The sequence below is a fragment of the Coregonus clupeaformis genome, chromosome 27 (genome assembly GCF_020615455.1).
Source record: "Coregonus clupeaformis isolate EN_2021a chromosome 27, ASM2061545v1, whole genome shotgun sequence".
NCBI lineage: Eukaryota > Metazoa > Chordata > Actinopteri > Salmoniformes > Salmonidae > Coregonus > Coregonus clupeaformis.
This window is the reverse complement of record NC_059218.1, coordinates 20,535,971-20,550,604: the sequence shown is the minus strand read 5'-3', so window position 1 is coordinate 20,550,604 and position 14,634 is coordinate 20,535,971. Positions and strand designations below refer to the sequence as shown.

Sequence of the window (14,634 nt, the reverse complement as noted above, 5' to 3'; positions counted from 1 at the left end):
TTCAACAGACAGCATTATTGAATCTAGTTAGCATATCCTCCATTTTGCACATGCCCCTCCCCCACTAAAATAATGATCATCCTTTGATTGACAGGCCTACAGAGAGACAGGAGCCCTGTTGATAGACGTGCAGCATAACAGACAGTGTGACTGAGCTCCCTATCGATGGAGTCTGAAGCCACGTTTATACCTGGTTCTAACATGCGTCCTTTGTCCTGATCTTGTCCTCATTCTGATTGTGCCCACATTTTAAGACAGGTGTAGACGATTAAAAGATAAATTGTGAACTGATTTTGGTCAGATCTTAAGTGTAAAAGGGCAAGATCAGGACAAGATCGGGACAAGATCAGGATGAAGGACGCATGTTAGCAGTAGGTATGAATGGGGCTTGAGACAAATGGGGAAATGGATTTCACATTGGTGCTGGATACAGTGGAGACAGGAGTTGTCAGTAATCCAATAAGAGCTGTCAGACATTTCTTACAGCCCCATGCAATGCACTGCCACCCATGCAGAGAGCTTTCTATCTTTTACTGTGTGTGTGTGTTCGCGTGAGTGTGTGTTCGTGTGTATATTTGTGTGCACACATGCGTGTCTGTCTGTGAAGACTGTGTGTGTGTGTGTGTGTGTGTGTGTGTGTGTGTGTGTGTGTGTGTGTGTGTGTGTGTGTGTGTGTGTGTGTGTGTGTATGTATGTATGTATAACAACTTTGCATCTTTGGCCCTGCTTCTGACAGTGAGATGGATTAGAGCCAGGGATGATCCTATACAACGACATCACTTCCTGTCGGCGCCCTCAACACGGGGATAGGGCTCACGCCAGCGCTCTCCTCTGAGAATGTAAAACACACTCGTATGCAAAGCCACACTCACATGAACAAACACATGTTATTCACATTGACAACCATGAAAAGACTGACTTACAAATCCACACATAGAAATGGAAATCCATAGGTGTTCCTATGTACCACCCCCTTCCCTACACTGGTAACTATCCCTCAGTAGCTTTGTCAGGATAGAGAAGTGGCACACTCTGGGTGGACACGTTATCCCTGACAGCACTCTCAAATCAAATCAAATTGTATTAGTCACATACACGTGTTTAGCAGATTATTATTGCGGGTGTAGCAAAATGCTTGTGCTTCTAGCTCTGACAGTGCAGTAATATCTAACAAGTAATATCTAACAATTTCACAATTATTAATGAAGGCCAGCCAACACAGGCATCTCAACCATGTGAGATCTTCTACAGAAAATTCCCTGGGACTGCCTGGGATCCTTACATCGGAGAGAGACAGGGGGAACGCTCCCTCTCTTCTATTTCCCACCTTCTCTCCGACTCAGTGTTTTCATCAGTTAAAAGGGTCCACTTCAGAGCCCCTCTGAGGTACTGTAGATGCCATATTGCTTTACGCTCCGCCACACCACAGTCACAGTAACAGTCTGTGTCTCTGGGTTTGGTGATGTCACCAGCAAAGGAGTGTCTCGACACGTGCACCAAACGGCTCCTGTGCACATTTAAAAATAGCTCTGCATGCATGTGTCAGTGCAATTCTGTCACTGCACCTTCCTCCTTCCTCTCTGGCCAAACAGTGGCATCCTCTCCGGGATGCTGTGTGTGTGTGTGTGTGTGTGTGTGTGTTTGTGTGTGTGTGTGTCAGAGGAGGCTGGTGGGAGGAGCTATAGGAGGACAGGCTCATTGTAATTTCCATACAGTATGTTTGATACCGTTCCATTTATTCCATTCCAGCCATTAAAATAAGCCCGTCCTCCTAAAGCTCCTCCCACCAGCCTCCTCTGGTATGTGTGTGTGTGTGTATGTGTTTGTGTTTGTGGATGTATGCATGTGTGTGAGCTAGTGCAATTCGTCATGGTGCGATTAGTCAGACCTGCTGGAAGCTCTCTCTCCCTGTGCAGAGTGCGATTAAGCTGGTCTGGTGTAATGAGTAATTACTCCATCCCTTCTGAAGCTTCTGAAGACTTTTTAATTTCCCCATTTTTTATTATTCAGCAGCTTGGAGCTTTGATTAAAATCAACAACAGGATACATACGGTTGCCTGGGAGACACAAAGCATCCATAAAACATGAGCAGAAACAGAGGAGAAGAGAGAGAGCCAACCGCCTCTCCAACTCCATCTTATTTTCAAATTTTTCCTTCACTCGCTTCCTCTCTCCCCCTCTCTCTCCCTCTGTCTCTCTCTGCCGCTCTCTCCCCCTCCCTCTCACTCTGTCTCTCTCTGCCGCTCTCTCTCCCCCTCTCTCTGCCGCTCTCTCTCCCCCTCTCTCTCCCTCTGTCTCTCTCTGTCGCTCTCTCTGCCGCTCTCTCTCTCCCCCTCTCTCTCTCCCCCTCTCTCCCTCTCTCTCTGTCTCTCTCCCTGCAGCTCTCTCTCTCCCCCTCCCTCCCCTTCTCTCTCTCTCTCTCTCTCTCTCTCAATCTCTCTCCTTCCTTTCCCCCATCACACCCCAGAGACTGACCCATCTGGAGGATGCTTAACTGTATAGAGGTGAGAGGGAAGGAGGGATCACTAGGGATAGTGAGACTGCATATTAGTGACAGAGAGAGAGACAGAGGGGGGAGGAAGGTGGAAGCATACTCCCAGACATGTGAGTGGAGAAGAGAGGGTTGAGGTAAAGGATTTGGGGAAGGTGGAAAGGAGGAAGATTACAACTGAGAGGAAGAGAAGAAAGGAGCATATTAAAGATGAAAGGGAGAGAAAGAAGAGGGGGAGGAGAGAGGAGGAGGATGTGGAAAGAAAACCAGAGGGAGAGCAGAGAGAGAGAGAATTGAGGTGACAAGTGCCTATGCCTGCAGCCCAGGACCGTTAAGCTAGACAATGGTGATCATAAGGCTGGGTGGTGAAATGTTGTGAGGATGCTACTATATTATAGAGTTTGAGGTCTGTGTGAGTATAGAGGTATTGTCGTGGGATATTCCAAATGACAAAAACAAATTGTTCAAAGGAGGGAAGAAAGCATTATACAGCATCCAGCTGTGCAGGGGAACATGCAACCCACTCACTGCCAAAACTACACTGAGGAGTCTTTACTGTGCGAGAGAACATCAGAGACGCAAACAAATCCACAGTATAGAGTCTTTCTATGAGTCTGTAAAAGTCAATAATAGGATCTGTTCTGTTAGCTCTTGCGCTGTTGCAGATTGCCAATAGGTGGCACCATTTTGTTTCAGCATCATTTTCTCTCTGTCACTTTGCCACCCAACACTTCCGACCCTCTTACTAGTACTAGCTGAAAAAAGTGTCTTGTCATATTGAGTTCTATACACCACTTCATACACACGGTATACAAAACAAACAGTCCACATACTCCTCTTCTGTGTTCTACAATGTGTATATGTGTACGTATGTATGTACAGTTTGTGTGTGTCAATGGCTGCGTTTACACAGACAGCCCAATTCTGATTATTTTTCCAGTAATTGGCCTTTTGACAAATCAGGTCAGCTGTTTTGTAATGATCGGGCAAAAAATCAGAATTGGGCTACCTGTGTAAACACAGGCTTAAAATGCATAAGAAGTTCCCTTTTCTCTATCAACTCACAATCCCTTCCCTGTCGTTTCTCTTTACGTCTTAATGCAGTGAAACAACATACTCCATTATCATTTAGAGGACAAACAACTAATGCCGTAAGATGACCAGCAGTTCAATGGCAGGATTCCCAGTAGTCCTTGAATACCTGCAGACCTGCAGACCAATTCCCCAGCCTTTGGCTCCCCTCTATCTATAAACAATAGGCTGGCCAGCAATATCTCTAAATGTTGGCTAATCTAATCCTCTCACCGTTTCACTAATTTAATTGATTTTTCTCTTCCAGCTGCTTAGCTCAACTTCCTGAGCTTAAATACACCTGATAGGTGTGAGTAGTTTGGCTCTCTAATTGCAGGTCTTGTAGGGGTGCTTTATAGGGCATTGGGGCCCAGCACTTGATCAGAGGACCGATTAACATGCCACTTCGTCAGAGAGTAGGTGCCACTTCAGCCTCCTCAACCCTGAGTGAGGCACTGAATTCACTCCCGCCCACGACGCAGCTCATCAAACACATGCACAGAAGCATTTGCACTCAAACACATAAACACACACACAAACACACACACATAACCACACACATAACCAGCACCAAACACGACAGAGGCCTAATTGCTGTCACTTCGAAATCGGTATCATCTCACCCAATCAGCGTAATAACAGCAATCACTTTAATAGCCTCTAATAAAGAGGGAGGGAGGGAGGGAATGAGAGGGAGGGAGAAAGAGAGAGAACACAGGAGTTGAGTAAGTTTATCTTAAGATAGTTCAGCTCAGAAAAACAAACAGTTCAGGGTAGTAAATGAATAAATAACAGAGGGAAAGCACAATAATGTCAGAGGATCGGGAGAAGACAGAAGAAAGATAGTCTTAGCCCCTGGTCTATCTGCTACACTGCACCACCAGAGACAATGCACTAGCCATAGAAATATAATGACTAATTGTATTTATATTGCACTGGCACTCCTTTCAACCCGCCTGCCTTTTCTTTGAAAGAAACCCAGGAGTGTGTCTGAACGTGAGAGTGTGAGCCCCAGATCTACTACCTCATCGCTCCATCTTTCAGAGTGCTGTAGTAGTCCAATAAGCTTCAATTGATCTATCATATACCACTCTCCTTAAGGATACACAGAACAAGGATTTGGGGATTTTCCTGATGCCATATTTCCAAAGATTATCCAAAAGGCTGCAGGGTGAGCTATCTATTGCTCTAGCCTCAGCTGTTTGAAAGTTTCAGTAGTTTGTGTGATCTGTAATGCAATCAGGTATACACCATAGAGTTAGATAGAGGACTCTAGATGGATAAAGCCCGTTTTGGCATGGACATTGCCATTGAGGGCTTGCACCATTTTAAAGTAGTCAACTTGGTGGGACTTCCTATGGGTTAAGGAACGATTACATGATTCCATTAGGGTCATCAGGAGGGACCAGCCAATGAATTATACTTGTGAGAAAACACTAGGTGTGTTTTCTCACAAGTTTTCTCACTAGTTTGCCAACTCATAGAAGTAGTAGAAGAAGAAAGTTGACTACTTCAAAATGGAGATTGCCTCAATGGCGCTGCCCGTGCGCTCACAGACTAATGCCATATATAAAGATGGTATCTCTATCTATCTCTGTAGTATACACACACCTGGGCAGAAGGCGGCTGTCTCTGCATCTTCACTGTGTCAATCTAACACGCTGCCTGCACTGTCCAATCAACACCTAGAGTGGCCAGACACCTCATAGTGCGGGGCATTTGACTGTTGGACGGGATTCACTGTCCGACCCCATCCACCCCTATACGATAAGCACTGTGTGCTGTAAAGACGTGAAGCATCACTCTTCACCAGACTGTATATACTAACAAGAGTGTGTAAAAATACCGGTAAACGGTAATGAGTGATGACTCAGACACCGGACACACAGCCAGCTGTCCGGACACCCGCCGGCTGAGGTGTGCGTGATCTCCAGTCGTTTGCTGTGTCCCCTGGCGGAGCTCTTCAGTGAGGCCCTCCCTCCACAGTGTGACCCTGTGTTTCCTGACGCTAACGCCAGGAGCGGATGAGCCAGACAAAGAGGCCTCGCCACTGTGGATGAGCACAGCTGGCCTCATCCATCACACAGACACCAGCCTACGGGAGCACGGAGGAGCCACGGAGCTCAGCCACATGTCCCACTAACACAGGACGCACACGTTCACCTGAGATTGTCTGTTTCGCTGCTTCAGGGCTCAGAGATGAGTGCGTTGAAGTGGGCTAAAAGAAGAGGACAGGAAAGAGAACGCTTGGCACTGAATCCATAGGTGGGATACCTATGGATGCCAAATGTCAAAAGTCTTAGGTAGCTAAGATAAAGATGGAACATGCTATGTGTTGCGATCCAGCAGGGACAGAGGGTACTGCGTATGAGGCTCTTTGATGGAACACAGAGGGAGAGAATATAAGAAGTCACAGGGTCAAGCACAGTGGGATAGAGCAGGAGAACAGGCACTGCAGAAAGAAAGACCACTTTGATATGAGGAGCAGCTTGCAGAGCTGCAGAGCCCGGCCTGCCCTTTAGACAATGGGGAGGACAGCAGGATGGGGCGCATCAAATAGAAGGACTCTGTGTACCAGCTGTACTGTGTGTGTGTGTGTGTGTGTGTGTGTGTGTGTGTGTGTGTGTTTGCAGGAAAGAAGGATTGTTTTGTGTGTGTGTCTGTGTGTCTGCGTGTGCGTGCCTGTGCATGTGTGTGAATGTGTGTATGTGTGTGTGTGCGTGAATGCATGTGTGTGGAAAGCAGGACCACTGGAGGAGCTTCTGTGTGTTGAGCACGTTCAGCCCACAGACCCTGACACCCTTTGAATGGCTTTCTGTGGTCACAACGTCGCGCAGCACAGGCCTGGCTGTGAATACCAATCATATAGGCCAGCTCCTACTGTATAAAACAGATATGACAGTGTGTATGAGAGAGATACATACTGTGTGTGTGTGTGTGTGTGTGTAGAAATGTCAGATCTTAACTTGATCACTCTTTCGTCTCAGAAAACTTTCCTGCTGCATCAGGAAATTTAAATGAGCGTTGTGAGTCCCTGAAAATGAGCAGTTCTCTTTCTCTCCATGGGGGGCAGTCGAGTCATTGGGATCAGGGTTTGCTATCAACATAATTGTATCTCTCGCTCACTCAAACGCTAGGCCTAGGTCTTATTACTGCAACATTCAAATGTACAAAAATGTATCTGAAATGCAGCCATACACATCAACAACCGTCGTTTTACATAGCTTAATAACACAAGATAGATATTGGTCTCCACTAAGCTACGACATACAAGTGTCAAGTGTATCCTAAGGTCAAGATTCAGTTCAATCGTGGCCTGGGGTGGTCTAGAGGTTAGGCTGTGCACATATAGGCCTACAGTGTTGGCGTCAGTTTGATTCCAGCCCACGCCCTTCTGGCACAAATCATTTAATAATTATTTACCATTTTAAATATAGACAGTTCAAGGATATTTTACCCCTGATCTTGATAAGAAATGACCATACCAGACACTTTTAGATAACATAAATAGTAAACAAATAAAATAATAACAATAGGATACTCCAACATTAGTTTCCTTTCTTACAAAGTGTTGGGTAAATTGCCACAGTAGATTTGCCGAGGTAAACGAGGAAATACTTGATTTATATTATTGTACAGAATGCTGGTCAAATAGATAAATCGCCTTTAGTCTGTTCAAAAAGGACTAAGTTATTTCGATTACAATACCAACCAGAGGGCGAACATACACTACATGACCAAAAGCATGTGGACACCTGCTCGTTGAACATCTCATATGGAGTTGGTCCCCCCTTTGCTGCTATAACAGCCTCCACTCTTCTGGGAAGGCTTTCCACTAGATGTTGGAACTTTGCTGCCGGGACTTGCTTCCATTCAGCCACAAGTGCATTAGTGAGGTTGAGCACAGATGTTGGGCGATTAGGCCTGGCTCACAGTCGGCGTTCCAATTCATCCCAAAGGTGTTCGATGGGGTTGAGTTCAGGGCTCTGTGCAGGCCAGTCAAGTTCCTCCACACCGATCTCGACAAACCATTTATGTATGGACCTCGCTTTGTGCACGGGGACATTGTTATGCTGAAGCAGGAAAGGGCCTTCCCCAAACTGTTGCTACAAAGTTGGAAGCACAGAATGGTCTAGAATGTCATTGTATGCTGTAGCGTTAAGATTTCCCTTCACTGGAACTAACGGGCCTAGCCCAAACCATGAAAAACAGCCCCAGACCATTATTCCTCCACCAAACTTTACAGTTGGCACTGTGCATTGGGGCAGGTAGTGTTCTCCTGGCATCCGTCAAACCGAGATTTGTCCGTCGGACTGCCAGATGGTGAAGCGTGATTCATCACTCCAGAGAACGCGTTTCCACTGCTCCAGAGTCCAATGGTGGCGAGCTTTATACCACTCCAGCCGACGCTTGCCATTGCGCATGGTGATCTTAGGCTTGTGTGTGGCTGCTCGGCCATGGAACCCCATTTCATGAAGCTCCCGACGAACAGTTATTGTGCTGACGATGCTTCCAGAGGCAGTTTGGAACTCGGTGGTGAGTGTTGCAACCGAGGACAGACTATTTTTACCTGCTACGTACTTCAGCACTCGGCGGTCCCGTTCTGTGAGCTTATGTGGGTTACCACTTCACGGCTGAGCCGTTGTTCCTCTAGACATTTCCACTACACAGTAACAGCACTTACAGTTGATCAGGGCAGCTCTAGCAGGGCAGAAATTTGACAAACTGACTTGTTGGAAAGGTGGCATCATGTGACGGTGCCACGTTGAAAGTCACTGAGCTCTTCAGTAAGGCCATTCTACTGCCAATATTTGTCTATGGAGATTGCATGGCTGTGCGCTTGATTTTATACACCTGTCAGCAATGAGTGTGGCTGAAATAGCCGAATCCACTAATTTGAAGGTGTGTCCACATACTTTTGTATATATAGTGTATCTTGAAAGACTTTGGTTGCAAGCAAAACTAATGTTAAGGTAACACTGACATCATCTTTTAGGGAGCGGTAATGTGGTGACCAGTAATGGTTGCAATTGAGATCAGCTGTGCAGGTGAATTTAGTGCTATTGATTGTTTAATGAGACATCCGCTGGCGATAATCTAGTGCCATCGATGGTTGCAATAGGCCCCTTGTTATTTGATTATATTCCAATAGGCTACGTTCTTTATGCTACCCGTTAGCCTATCCATTGTCACATAATTGTCACGATCGTCATAGGAAGCAGACCAAGGCGCAGCGCGATATGCGTACATCTTTTAATGAGTACTTAGACAATACAACAAAACGATACGTGAAGTCCTAAGGTTAACAAAACACAAACCTCTCCGGAACAAGATCCCACAAAAGACAAGTGCCAAACAGGCTGCCTAAGTATGGTTCCCAATCAGAGACAACGAGAATCAGCTGCCTCTGATTGGGAACCACCCTGGCCAACATAGAAATACAACGAACTAGACCATGAACATAGAACATACAACATACCAGAACAGAAACCTGGAAAACTAAACATAGAAACTAACACCCTGGCTCAACATATGAGTCCCCAGGGCGTGACAATAATGAAAGGTGTGAAAACTGACAATAGGCTACTGTTTGTGTTTCCCTAGTTGAGTTGATGAGCTGATTTGGGCCATCAGTTAATTGATCGATGTAGGCCTACTGTAGAACGATAAACGTTCCTCCAGAGTAGTATATCTCCAGGCTTTTGTTGAGCTGAGACACTTTTCTTTGATGCGTAAATGATCAGACTATTCGTTTAACTTCTTGAAAACATTTAAATAAATGCAATTAACTTGTGGGCCTAATTAATGTAGTCACGGGATCGCCCAGCACTCATGAGGCTCGGAGCCGGAGCGCGTTGCTTAGACCACTGTGCTACGACAGTTCACAATGCTCTAGCAAGCATTAAGAATACTGTGAATACTGATGATAGATAGGCACGTCTTTTTAATTATTTTGTTTTAAGCCTTCCCCAATGCCTAAACTGTTAACCTTTGAGTTGTTTCTGTTTTAACCCTGTAACCATGTGGAATTAACGTGTCAAAAATAGACATTCATCCATGAGTCAAAGGGCAGGATTCAAATGAGGTAAACAAAATAATGTATTCTGCCTACTGCTTGCCTTCAACATATAATAAAACAATTGATCTAATGTAGGTACGGTACTGCATTGTATACAAACACCACTTCCAGCTACCCCCTGGTGGCGATTCTAGATATTTCTTCAGATATTCAAATCCTCCTGCTGCAGGATTATTTTCCTCCTGCGATGAGTGAGAGAGATTAGGTTAGTACTGTGCGTGACCATGCATTGATGAGTTCATATGCAGGTGAGTGAGCAATGAATATTAAAAGTGTTAGATGTGTGATCTCAGTAATGACAGTAAAGTTTGGAGCTGACTGAGCAGAGATGAGTGTACTGAGGAGTGTACTGATGAGTATACTGAGGAGTGTACTGATGATTATACTGATGAGTGTACTGAGGAGTGTACTGAGCCTGGAGATATACTACTCTGATGTATACTACTGTATGTTCAAACATATCATTCATACTCCAGTCAATTGAAAGGCATGAGAGATAATGTCAATGTGTCAGGCAGGAGATTGGCGTGTGTGTATGTTTGTGTTTGTGTGTGTGTGTGTGTGTGTGTGTGTGTGTGTGTGTGTGTCTGTGACGTGATATTATTACGTGCTCCGGGTCCCCTTTCTCTCGTTATAGCCCTTTGTGTGTGTTCACAGAAAGTAGCGCAGTACAGAGAGTGGTGCGCACACAGGCAGCACTGCATACAGAGAGGGTTTACACACACAAACTCACATATCCATACACGTATGCACAGACACACACACACACACACACACACACACACACACACACACACACACACACACACATTGAATGACATAAGCATGCCAATGCCATCCAACATCTATCTGTGAAGTTAACCCAGCATCTGGATGCAAGGTCATGCAGTGACCTCCATTTAATGAATATTGTGTGGCAATTCATGTGTGACCAATCAAATATGTTTATCTCTGTGAATTTCTCTTCTATTCCACCTGCTGTATGTTCCATTTAATCTCACCAAGGTGCAGCTGCAGCCATGATGGTACGAGGCAGCTAACACACTGATTTCATTATTGGCCAAATTGAGTCGGGACCTATCTATCTTTTGGGAATCCATAAACTGATGACGTGCATTGAGAAAACTGCGGGTTAATCCGTTCAATATTCCCAAACAGTAAACACAGCATAACTGCGCATAGCCAATTTTAGAATAAACGTAAATGCAGATTATTGCCTGGGTGACACGGTTTCAGAAATCTCCCAGATTAACGACCTGTGTTTAAACTTTTACAGGACATGAGAAGTAATGTTTAGCTCATGCAGGTCGTTTAGTCTGGTTAGCCGTAGCCTATAGCCTCAGAGACCTGCCAAATAGAGCTTTTTTGTTGTTGCTTTCTTTGCTTAATAAATTAACGGTGGCGTTTATAGGCATTCTGTTTCCCTTCTCCGACCGGTGCAATAACTCACGGTGACGGCTGATCACCGAAGGCGCGCGAGTCAATTGCGGCTGATTGATGAATTGATAGCTCGATCATTTTCCCGCAGGGTGCAACGCCAATGCATCCAAGAGCGGTAGTCGCTGCTATTAAGGTCAAGTGCAGACCATTACAAATCCAATTGTTTCTCTTTAAAGATAACAGTTAATGGTAAATGTCCTTCATATCTGATCCATTGGTTTGAAACAAGTCACCATCCGTTCAGTGGGACCCATAGGCTACAGTCTCCTAAATGGGTTAGACGATGTTGTCATGATTTTACCTTTCTTTTGCATATCATGTTTGATTTTAGGCCACCTTCAAGAGCTATCTGTGCTAATGTGTTAACTGTTGTCTGTAAACGAGATCCAGACAGAGAGTGAACTGAAGTTGAAATGGACTAAGCTCAAAACATCTAAATTGCACTGCACCACACAGATATCCAGTATAAGTGGACATCCCTGTCATTATACACACCTTCTGCATGCGCCCAGAGACATGCTTGCGTCAATGGTGAGAACAAATGCCACTTTGGGAACCTAAAGGCATAAATTGTGTAACCCATCAATTGCTATTTGTGCAACCAAGTCATGTCGAGCAAGCTGCAGAAGCAGCGACGGGTTGATGTTGCTCCCCGATTATTATGACGATATTTAGCCTACCTGTCCTGCACCGGACGACATAACGTGGAATAATTATGTGGGACCCACGGTGAATAGATCGAGGCGTTAATAAACGCGCAATTACGCAATTTCGTTGGTTAGCCTAAATACACCTGTTCTTGTTGCATAAAGGGGTAGCCTTAATGTCACTATATGGCCCTATGTAACGCTATGTTCAGTCATTTTGTAGCATAACAGATTTATGCTAAAATACGACGGTAATGCCAATAGGCTAGTCTGTAGGTGGGTGTTTGGTCACTCACCTAACTTTTGCTGCCACGGAAGATGTCGCATCGTTTCTTATATTCTTCCTTTTGGACACGGCAGTTCCCATGCTGACATGGAAACGACGCAAGCAGGAAAACAGCTCATTCCAGAAAACCTAGGATGGAGAAATGCGGCGAGAAGGTTGAAGGGAATCCAGGAAAGACTGTGGTAACTGGCGTGCGTTCCACTTCGGCAGGAATCCTGGTGTTTTCAGGTCTGCAGAGCTCTCTCTGAAAGAAAACAGCCAGTAATGCAACGGATATATACGGGTGCCCTGTTCGCTGCTGTGTCTTCAGAGTACGTGTGAGGTAACGTGTATTGTACGAATACAAGACACGCTCTCTCTCTCTCTCTCTTCATTGATCAGAACCAGAGAAAATGGGATGTTAGGGGGTTGGACTCCTGCTTGTCATCATCAGGGTGTGTGTGTGTGTGTGTGTGTGTGTGTGTTGACAGGAAACTGAGCCATATAAGGAGCTGTCATCCCCCTACACCACAAGGTGAATTCCTGCAGTATAAGTTTGTACACACAAATACAGGTATGTGCAAGTGTATTGTCCCTAGAGGACCACGTTTTACTTGGTACATTTCAGTGAAATTCCAAGGTGCCTAAAGTCAAGATATAAGGTGTGCAGGAGTCTTGTAAGTATTTTTGGTGCTTAGTTGAGTCACTTTCTAGCTAGCACAAAGCGAGTGACTGGAGACACACACAAATCGTTAACCCACAGGGCAGGATACACTGGGGTATTGTGGTTGTATAAATACACTCCACTGGCAGACACAGCAAACATAGCCACCAGACAAAGGAACAAGTAACAGGCCATCAGCCTTCGAATACTACGTCCTTGGGAGTCTGTCATATAATATTTTTCAGTCATTGTTACACACTCTCACACACACACACACACACACACACACACACACACACACACACACACACACACACACACACACACACACACACACACACACACACACACACACACACACACACACACACACACACACACACACTGAGACAAAAGGGATACAAATAAATAAAACAAAGCACCCCAGATTGGTGTGCGCTGAAGGCAGTCAGGCAGTAGATCATGTGAGGCAGCAGATAAAGGAAGGAACAGAGGGATGAATGACGAAAGGACAGCGTGGCTCCACAGACTAAAGAGGAGAGGAGATGAGGGAGGAAATAGGACAGATGAATGTACAGATTAAAGACAGGGGTGCAGCTACGACTAGTGTGAGCAGAAAATAGGTCATGTGTGTGTGTGTGTGTGTGTGTATGTGTGTGTGTGTGTGTGTGTGTGTGTGTGTGTGTGTGTGTGTGTGTGTGTGTGTGTGTGTGTGAGTGTGGAAAAAAGTATAAGAGGAGTTAGAGAGTTACTGTATTGACCTCCGCCCACACCTTTCACTAAAAGCCTCAATTCATATGTCTGCCAGAGATATATGTGTCTCCTCTGGCCCTAAAACCACTCATGATTGACTGATGAAATAGCTGATCAATATTTGAGTCTGAGTCGAGTAGTTCTACCAGCCTATAGTGCATGGCTGGAGTGTCGCTCTCGTTTGACTCTGCCCCGTTGAGTACTATGAAAGGACATCCATCCTTCCTCCTTCCGCCATTCCAGAAGGTGATCTCAGATCTAACATGATCAGCAACTATGGGGAAAATCTTACTCTCAGCCATCCATCTTAGTTAGATTTGGAATAGCTGAGATGATCTCACTACCAGTAAGAAAAAATATGTCGCTCTCTGTGGTCCTGAAAAGAAAGGCACTAGAGTAGAAACATTGCTTTACTTGATCAAATTCTGTGAGACTGGAAGAAGAAAGTAAGACAATGTTCCAACCAAATCCAGGTGTAACCTACATGGCGGAAAATGTGTGTCGCTCTCCATGGTCCTGAAACATCAGGTCAGATGTACTACTAGGAGAAAAGGCACAGTATTTCGTGCTGAAACAATACACACAGGTCTGATAGCTACTCTACTGTCAGTGCATGTCTGCAACACGGTGGTCAGACAAACAGTGGCCTGAGAGTCCCACAGGACTGGACAAGGAAAACCTTGACAGTTTTAATCAGTTAGGTGCACTGGAGCGCCACCATTGTATTTCACCCAGTGGAGCTGCAAGTTACTGTCCTTTAGTTGCAAAATAAAAACAAGCCTCTGAAGAGTACGGTGTATGAGGACATTCTCAGCAGCAGTTGTTGAAGAGGGGTCTTTTTGAAATGAAGGTATTAAAGAGGGTGATGCAATTAGAAAAGAATAAGAACTGAGAAAAACACAGACTGTGGCAAGAAAGCATGTGCCAGAGAGTGTGACATCAATTATGTACTGCCACGCTTACCAGCATAAGTTATAGTTAAAATCTCTGAGGTCCTGTGGGAGGGTCAGAGGGAAACAGGATATATGTCTAGCTTCTTGATGGCTTGTCTGGTTTTGTTTATTATTTAATTCCTTTGTCCTGCTATTTTGTTCTATGAAGACACTTGATCACAAAGGAATAAATAAAGGATGCAAATTAAGATATTTACATCATCATAAATGAGGTAGAATGTAGACAGACGTCTGCAGTTAAATGGTTCTCTATCTAGATAAAGAGAACTAT

At 44.9% G+C, this 14,634-nt stretch overlaps 1 protein-coding gene across 6 annotated transcripts in view; it reads right to left on the bottom strand.

The window, feature by feature from the left end:
* The window catches only part of LOC121541607 (NMDA receptor synaptonuclear signaling and neuronal migration factor), a 58,983-nt gene extending 46,603 nt beyond the window's left edge, over window positions 1-12,380 (bottom strand). For all 6 annotated transcript variants that reach the window (XR_005995776.1, XR_005995778.1, XR_005995777.1 and 3 more), the window contains exon 1: window positions 12,025-12,380. Coding sequence is in view for 3 of the 6 variants with exons in the window: in XM_041850754.1 (XP_041706688.1) it covers window positions 12,025-12,095 (71 nt within the window). In the remaining 3 variants the exon portion in view is untranslated. The remainder of the gene's footprint in view (window positions 1-12,024) is intronic.
* Between the last annotated feature and the right edge of the window lie 2,254 nt (window positions 12,381-14,634).